General features: G+C 41.7%; 1 protein-coding gene across 1 annotated transcript; it reads right to left on the reverse strand.

The window, feature by feature from the left end:
* Nucleotides 1-6,509: 6,509 nt before the first annotated feature.
* LOC111757819 (T-cell immunoglobulin and mucin domain-containing protein 4-like) lies at nt 6,510-9,087 on the reverse strand. Its single transcript, XM_023566506.2, has 2 exons — nt 8,925-9,087; nt 6,510-6,884 (listed from the first exon to the last, which is right to left on the reverse strand). Exons 1-2 carry the CDS (start codon nt 9,085-9,087, stop codon nt 6,565-6,567), a joined length of 483 nt encoding a protein of 160 aa, XP_023422274.1. The 3' UTR covers nt 6,510-6,564.
* Between the last annotated feature and the right edge of the window lie 445 nt (nt 9,088-9,532).

Genomic DNA, 9,532 nt, shown 5'->3' on the forward strand with positions numbered 1-9,532 from the left:
TAAGAAAATTGGCTTCTGAGTCTCCATCATCTTTCCTTGAGTGTCTCCTAGAGGTTTATCATATATATAAACCTGTAGACCCAGAGACACCAAAAAATAGACGAGCTATTAATATAGCATTCGTCTTGCAGTCAGCCTCTGATATTAAGAGAAAATTGAAAAAATTAGAGTGTTTTGAAGGGATGATGACAGGTCAGTTGATAGAGCTAGCCCAAAAGGTTTTTGATGAAAGGGAAGACCCACAAGAGAAAAAATTAACCAAGATCTTGGCAATGCTAGCAGAGGATATACTCAAGGCAAAAAGGGAAAAAACCAAGTAACAAAGACCCTGCTAGACAAGAATCAATGTGTATATGGCAAAGAATTGGACCATTGGAAAAAGGATTGTCCAAAATTAAAGGCCAAATTGGAGAAAGGGGAAACCACACCTCAGGTCCCAGTAGAAAAAGATTAACAATTTCAGGGCTCATCCGCTCCCCTCAAACCCTGGGTAAGGGTAACTGGGGAGGAGCAACCCATAGATTCCTAGTCAATACTGGACTTTGCTGAGCTGGCACAACCTCTCCATGCTGCAGCTAGGGAAACCCCTTCTGACTCACCATTAGGACTGAGAGGAAAAGCCAAGTATTTCAAAAATTAAAGCAACCTTTGCCCAAGCTCCAGCACTGACCTTGCCAGATCTGACTAAACCCTTCATGCTATTCATTGCAGAAGAATGAGGAATAGCTAAGAGGGTACTAACTTAAATGTTGTGACCACGGTGCTACCCAGTTGCATATCTCTCAAAAAGGCTGGACCCAGTCTCTTTGACCTGGCAGAATTGCCTTTGAGCCATCACAGCCACTGCTTTGATAATAAAAGAGGCAAGTACATTAACTTTTGGACCGAAACTCAAAGTTGTGGCTCCTCAAGCAATTGAAACCCTCCTCAGGGCCCCACCCAACAGATGGCTCTGAAACTCTAGGATTGTACAGGCTCTCTTGCTTAACTCTGACCTTATTGAATTCAAGGAGACTGCCTTCTTAAACCCAGCAACTCTACTGCCAGATGAAGATCCACAAGTACCCATCCATGATTGCATGGACTTGCTTTCTACCACTGCTGGTCTTCATCAAGACCTTACTGATCTTCCATTAGAAAATGCAGATGTTGAATATTTCACCAACAATAGGAGGTTCCTTTTTGAAGCTAAATACGTGGCAGAGGTGGCAGGAACCACTCAAACACAAGTGATTTGGGCTCAATCCTTGGATCAAGGCTCCTCTGCTCAAAGGGCTAAAATCATTGCCTTCACAGAAGCCCTAAAGTTGGCTTAGGATCTAAGGGCAACTATCTACACAGATAGCTACTATGCTTCTGCCTCTGTTCATGTACATAGGGCAATCTACCAAGAGAGGGTGCTCCTAACCTCTACTGGTTCAAAGATTAAGAATGCTCCTTTTATCCTGGACTTGTTAGCTGTTATCTGGCTCCCCAAATCTATAGCACTGGTGCATTGCAGGTGCCTCCAAGCAGGAAAAGATCCAATCTTGATAGGAAACGTGCTCACTGACAGGAGTGCTCGAGAGGCAGCTCTATGTCATCTGTACAGCCTATGGCCCACTTGCTGCCAGTTCTGCCACCCCCTTGTTTGCCCCAATTGGTGTATTCCAAGTCAGATCAAGGGCTAGATAGACAACTAAGAGCAAAACACGAATCCCCCCAAAATTGGTTCCAATTGCCAGACAGATGAATTTTAATAACTGCTGCCCTGTGAAGGGATTTGATTCTTAAGATCCACCAGGCGTCACACCTAGGGGGCTCAAAAGTAGCTGAGTTGCTTTGGCACAGGTACTTCATTCCTAAGCTGACTCAATTAGCAAAGGAAGTTAGTCAAAGATGCTCACAATGTCTACAAGTAAATACCAAAATCATCACTATCTCAGAGGAAATTCTCAGGGAACCTTTCTAAAAGAACACTGGGAAATTGATTTCATGGACATGGGAAAACCAGGATTACATGGACATAAGTATTTGGTGGTTTTGGTGGATAACTTTACTGGATGGACTGATGGATACCGGACAAAGACAGAATCAACCTCAATTGTCAAAAAGCTTTTATATAAAATAATTTCTAGACTTGGGCTTCCTTTATTTGTGGAGTCTGACAATAGCCTGGCTTTCATAGCTTCCATCACTAATAAAGTTGCTCAGTTATTATTGATTGGAAATTTCACTGTGCCTACCATCCCCGAAGTTCAGGTCAAGTTGAAAGGATAAATCAAACTTTAAAAGAGATACTTAGCAAATTGATTTTAGAGTCTGGCAAAAACTGCGTAAGTCTCCTTTTGCCCTCCTGCGTGTGCATTGTACTCCATATATAAATGGAATAACCCTTTTTGAGGCAGTCTATGGGAGACCACCACCCCTCATCTCCTACCTTGATAGTATTCATTTGGCAGAGACTGATGACTGCAGTTTGATTAAGTCTCTATAGGCTCTTCAACCTGTGCTGACTTCCATGCATCAACACTTCTAAGATCACCAAGCCAACCCACATGCACCAGAGACCCCTTTGGCTGCAAGCCCAGGAGATCAAGTGTTACTCAAACACCTTTCTTGCAACTCCTCCCCTGAACCACCATACGCCATTGTTCTCAACACACCCATGGCTATCAAGGTGGCGGGAAAACCCACCTGGATACATCACTCCCACATCAAAGTCCTCTCTCCAGATATCCAGGACACAGATAAGTGGACTGTTACTGGGACTGAACACCCACTGAAATTCAAGCTGTCAAAATGTTCTTGATAATGATAGTTTCTCTTGCTTGTTGGGAAATGATTGCTTTGTCTCTTGAACATGCCCTACCCCTTTACACCTGGGAGTAAACAAATGCCATAGCAGGCTATCTTATAGCTAAAAATACCACACTTCATGCTGTCCTGGTTACAGACCTATGTAACATCATGGGTGGCCCGTTCTCCACAGTGAGCTCTGCTAATTTGGGAATCGGCAATAAATGGGCTTCATCCCAAAACAGAGGCAAATCTGAGGATCTCTTTGACTGCCATAGCTTTAAGGGATGAAAATATCTACCAAACATACAGTTTTATGTTTGTTCCCAAAAACAGTCATCTAGAGACCCTCACCATAATGAACTCTGTGAGGTATACAATCAATTTTATTGTAATTAATGGGGATCTCTCCATGGGGAAGTAACAATCCTTTCATTGATCTCAAAAGATTCTCAAAACCAAACTGTGATCCCCAAAATTGTAACCTCCTTACGTTTTACTTTAAACAAGTCTACCATTAGTCATGGCAGGGGGTGAAAAACTTGGGGCATTCGACTTTGTGTGTCTGGATATGACCCAGGAACATTCTTCCATATTAATAGGAGCCAGGCCACTGATTTACCTACCAGGCCAGCTATTGGGCAGCTGGGCCCACCTGCTGCCCCTGCTAGGACAAATCCCAATGTGCCTCCTACTGCTACCTCTACTCCTTCACTGCTACAAACCCTTCAGCCTGTCTCTGACCTATATAGTCCCTTACACATAATGTTCTGATACCTCAATCGTAGCAATCCCAATCTCACCCAGGATTGCTGGCTATGTTTAGACCTGTAACCACCCTTTTACAGAGGGGTGGCTCTACAAGCATCCATTGGTTCAAATGTCTCTTTCCAGATCCAGAACTCCTCCAACTTGGACTCTAACTCCCCTTGTTGGTGGGGACAAAAACCCGTCCTAACTCTAGGGAATATTCAAGGAAAGGGAGCTTGCATCCAATCTGATGCCTATGACCTCAGCTTTAGCCCATACCGAGATTTCTGCCTTACCACTATTGTGGTAACAAATGTTTCATATTCATCAGGCCAACATTTAGAGGTTCCCAAAGGATCGTGGTTTGCTTGTACCTCAGGATTGACTCCTTGTGTCATGTTAGACATCTTTACTAGACAAACTGAGTTATATATTTTGGTCCATGTGTTCCCCCAGGTTTATTGATGTTCAAGTGCAAGTGGACGAGAGTGCCTAAGTCTTGAATCAGACCTTTATCAGTCACTTCAAGTAGCTCCTGTTTTAATCCTGATCCTCATGGGATTGGGTCTGTCCGGAGCTACAGCTCTAAGGACTGCAAGTTTAATAGTGGTGACAAAAATTATCTTGAGATGAGCGCTCCCATAGATAAAGATCTAGTGCCTTTGGAACATTCAGTATCAAAACTGGAGGAGTCACTAGGCCTTTTAGCTGAAATGGTCCTCCAAAATTGTAGAGGCCTGCATTTGTTGTTTATGAAAGAAGGTGGTCTATGCATAGGAAAGGCCTGCTGTTTCTATACTAATCACTCTGGAGTCATAAGAGCCAGCATGAACAAGCTTAGGAAAAGACTCCATGAATGAGAGCAACAGTGACAACATGACCAGAATTGGTTTCAAAACCTGTTCTCACTGTCCCCCTGGCTGACCACCCTCCTCTCAGCTCCAATACGACCAATTGTTCTCCTCTTACTTGTTTTAACCATCAGGCCGTGTATTATAAAATGCCTTTTAAACCACATCAAGGACCGATTTTAAGCTGTTAAAATGTTTAGATAAGAAGGATATAACCAGTTACCTACTTATGATTATGCACCAATCAAAGATCTGACTCAGTGACCAAAAGCAGTGGGAATGTTACAAGCTAAAAAACCGAAAATGTGCTGTACTTATAACTTGTTCTCTTCCTGTAAAACTTGTGTAATCACCAGTTAAGGTGCAGCCTTGTAACATACCCACCATGTAACTCCCTCCTGCCTCTCTGATTCCTGTAAAACTAAACCAAGTTACCTTTTATGGAGACAAACTGATCCTAAGAGCCTGACCCCTCCCCTTGCGATTTGCTGCTTTATAACTCCCTGCAGCCCCGGGCTCAGAGTGCACTTCCCTGGCTTCTTTCTGGGACAGTGTTGCTGCTGAGCTCTCCTAATAAAGTGCTTTTTTAAATTTTTGGAATCTGTCATTTTTCTGCCCATATCATTTTCTATCCTCATAAAGACATCAATCACTGGCTAGGAGGCCACCTAATGCTGTGTGACTTCATTTTAACTTGATTATATGCACAAAAGTCCCCTTTACAAACAAGGTCTCATTTATAGGTAACAGAAGTAAGAGTTCACCATCTTTTGGGGGGACACAATTTCACACACAGTCTTCACTGAATTATGTATTTCTGAATTTGAATCGGGTTTTTTTTGAGTAATCGTTAAGAGATCATGGGTATTTGTTTAATTATCAGAATCTTTAATTCTGAAAATAACTTGGTCTCACTGTGTGGTCCTTGCTTGAGAAAAAACAATTTTAATATTTTATCTCAGAACTTAAAAACTCAAAAAATTTTTTTTTCTTTTTGAGGGAGGGTCTCACTATGCAGTTGAGGCTGGCCTTAGGCTCACTATGTAACCTCAGGCTGGTCTGGAACTTGCAGGCTCCCGAGTACTGGGATTACAGGAATGTGCCACCATGCCTGGCTAGAAACTTAAATATTAATCTAACTAAATATAGCACAAACTAGACATACAGAGCCATTTTTGCATCACTCAAGGTAATATTCAATTGGATCACATCTAGCCTTTATGATATTACCAAATTATTATATAGTAAAGTTGTGAACATGAGTAGAATAAACCTTTCAGTTACTTAAGCCCTCTATGTTGTTATTATTGTGAATTCTATTAGAATACACATAAGAATAGCATGGTACTGAATATTGTATAATCAGATAGACTTTATCTTCAAACCAAATGTATTAATGATGCAACATAGCTGTCCTAATTTTATACAATAAAAACATACATAAAAGAAAGTAAATTCCTTGGGACTACAGGCAATCAGTAAATATGTGAAGAAGAAAAGAAAAATGTATATTTTGGGGGTGTATTCATAATACTTAAAAGAAGTTAATTTTTTACAAGCCAGTTCATGAATCAATTCAAGTGGAAGTTTACCTAAAGTTCCACGTTTTTGCCAGTTGCCTAATAAATGTTGTAACATTTAATACCCTTCACTTCAATAAATAAAAGCAATAAATACAGCAAATTTAAAAGAGAAAATAGAAAGAGGAGATTAAGGAAAAATGAGGTCATATAGATAGACCATAACTCAGTACGATAGATATCCTAAAACTAGATTAGGACACAAAAGAAGATGACTTTGGGAGACGACATGGGACATAGTGAAGAGACAGCCATCTAAAAGTATAGAAAGAAAATGGCAGAAGAAACCAAAGCTGCTGACACTTTAAACATGGACTTCTAACATCCAGACTGGGAAGAAAACAAATTCCTACTGTTGAAGCCGTGCAGTCTGTGGCATTTGTTATGTTAGGCCAGCAAGCAAATGCATACATACACAAGCATACACATAGACACGGATCAAGAGCACATCACTGGGCTGTCCCATGCAGTGGGAGAACCCTGTTCCAAGGAAAGCAAGGCACATGTAGAAGAGAAAAGTGATCATTTGTGTCCCATACCTGCCGTAGACATGGGCCCTTCCATGGATGGCTCCAGTGCTATCCCTGTTGCAAAGCTTGGCCTTGTCAGGGGGCACAGGGGTGCTGTTGTTGGGAAGACAGAGGTGGCCTTTGTCTGAAGTGGGCTCTGGCTGTGTGCTCACGTGCAGTCACGGGGGTTGTCGACGGCACAGTTGTAGTTGTTGGCATGAGAGGGGTGGTGGCTTGGAGGGAGGTCATTGTAGTCAACAGTGTTGGCTCTGCAGCTCTGGTTGTAGGCATGTGTGGGGTGGTGGCTGGCTTGGAGGTTGCTATAGCCATGCCTGTTGTGGGCAACACAGTTGTTGGCAGCAAATGAGGGGTGGTAGTTTGGCCGGAGGTTATTGTTTGTCTGGTAGTTGTTGGGGCTGTAAACAAGAGAAGATGTGTTATGCACCAAGCAAGAGGGGATCTATCCATTCCTCTCCATTTCTGTTACTTTCACGTGGTCCACTGGCCTGGCCCATTGTAATGCTCACTAAAACTGGGTTTCTTGCCTCTGTCTCTTCCGATCTATTCTACTTAACAATAGCTTGAGTAATCTTTTCAATTTACAAATCTAATTATGCTAATTCTCTTTAAAAATTTGCATTTTGGGGGTTTTTGTTTGGTTGGGTTTTTTTTGTTTCTGTTCTTCCTTTTGGAGACAGGGTCTTGCTATGCAGTTCATGCTGGCTTCGGGCTTACTTTGTAGACCAGGCTGGTCTCGAACTTGCAAACAATTCTCCTGCCTCAGCTTCCCAAGTGCTGGGGTTACAGGAGTGCACCACTATGACCAGCTCTACTTAAAATTTGTATGGGGTCTTCCTTCCCTGTAAGAATCCAGTCCTTTGGCCTAGAAATCACCATCTGTCTTTCTAATCACATGGCCTCACTCTCTTTTCACTTTTCTCAGACAAGTGGGCTTTTCTCAGTTCTCTGAACACATCAATGACCTGCTGGCTATAGGAATTTCATATCCTATTCACACTACATTTTATTCACTGCACTGACTCTGCCTGACCTATCATTTCTCAGCTACAAAGTCTCTTCTATGAAGACAACTTCCAGATTCTACAACAATAAGAATCTGTTATATGTTTTTATACTTTAACTTCATGGCATTTATTGCATTTCAAAACTACACATTCCCTTGATTATTGGTCCCATGTCTCCTCCCACTGTGTTATATGTGCCAAGAGAAAAATCAAGTACATATTTTGTTCTCTACTATGAATCCAATACATATCACAGAGTCTGGCAATTAGTAGGCAATCTGGAGTGACAATGCAGTCTACTTCTGATATCAACAGTTCACTCACAGCAATATCATTTAATCCATCAAACTGTACATTTGAGTTTATTCTATAGACCTCACCATTTCTAGAATATGCCAAATTTCCATAGGCTTTAATGAATCAAAAAGATATCATTTGTTCCAATTAAACTTGGAAATGACCCTGTTGAATTTTCTAAAACAAGTATTTTCTAAAACAATAGCTAGCTCTTATCAGGTAAGAAAAGGTTAGGGTTAGAGTTATTTACCTTCAACAAATATCATTTTCCTCTTAAGACAAATCAGAATAGTACCTTCTAGCTTACATAGTTTCTTAAAGAGAAAAAACATTATACTAATATTGAACTATAAAGAAATTCTCTAATTAAAAGCTCCACATCCACTGATCTCCAGTTTCAGTGTGCATTAGAGAAACCTGCATAACCTAAAATACACCTGGAGACCTTGCTTTCCAAGCCACCAAACTATTGGAAATGGAGCCCAGGATTGGAATGCTCAGTTAAGACAGGGGAATGTTGGTTACTATTAACATAATTCAATCCCATGGTTGGTTCAGCTCATCCTATGAAACTCAAATCTTTATGAGTCTCATCACATTTAAAATTTTATCAGAAGAAACTGAGAGAAATAGAATGAAAGCCTGAAAACTGTGGAAAATGTCCCCACATCTTATTCCCTCTTCTCTACCAGAAGTCACAAACTATGTATTTATAGTAGGGAGCTGACCTGCAGATGTGCTCTATCCAATTCATACCATATCATTATTTGATTTTTCAAATTAGCCAATACATAAAACTAAATATAGTTCACATAAAAACTAGGAGTTCTGAAAATACGGAGCATACATTTCTGCAAGGTGGCACACAATTCCCTTCTTAAAGTAAAAGCTGCCCTCTTCAGATTCATTAAGCAATTTACCTGTTCCCTGTCTTTTCCCAGCCTCCCTTCACTCTTTTCTGTGGCTGTCTTGGCCCCCTCCACAGGCCTGCTCCCTGTCATGACTCATTATTTCCAATCTCATCTTTCTGCTCCCCGCTTAAGCAAGTTCGACCTCCTCAGCTCCTCCCAGTCCATCCATTACCCATCAGCTGGTGAAGTTCTCCTCCCCCAGATCTGAATCCCATGTGCTCACCTTTCCTCAGCACCAGCTGAATGTTCCTCTTGACATCATTGAACCAGCCAGGAACCTCCATGCGATAGCAGTACACCCCACTGTCCCCTTCCTCAGTGTTTAAGATGGTCAAGGAGACATCGCCCCTCTGGATATTCCACTGGACTCTGTATTTTCCTGACATTCCTGAGGTCATTTGAGTTCTCGCTATGTGGATAAGCTCCTGGTTGCATTTGGACTTGAGACATTGGCCTCTTCCCCAGCACATGCGGCTGCTGCTTGGAGACGGGGACCAATACAAACAGGGCAAAGTCACTGATTGACCCACAATACCAACTGGGTAAGCTCTGACCTGGCTGGTGCTATAAGGAAAAGCAGAAAAACTAAGTTTTGTGGTACCCAAGTCTCTAGGGTGTGCTACAGTTTTTGTGCAAATAGATGTTTCCAAGAAGACAGGGAGAATCATCTATATAATTCTTTAGCATAAATTTTGACATGCCCTTTCATCCTGCCAAGCTTCTAACTCTACATGCTGCTTGTCCCCAAATGGAAAGAGTTGGCCACCAGTCTCTAAATTCATCTCAGGATGAGTTTCAGAAGCTAGGCTGTTGTGCTACTTTAAACATTGC

This window comes from Cavia porcellus, unplaced genomic scaffold, assembly GCF_034190915.1.
Source record: "Cavia porcellus strain 051 isolate PalLab524CR breed Dunkin Hartley unplaced genomic scaffold, mCavPor4.1 scaffold_19, whole genome shotgun sequence".
In the NCBI taxonomy this organism is placed as follows: Eukaryota; Metazoa; Chordata; class Mammalia; order Rodentia; family Caviidae; genus Cavia; species Cavia porcellus.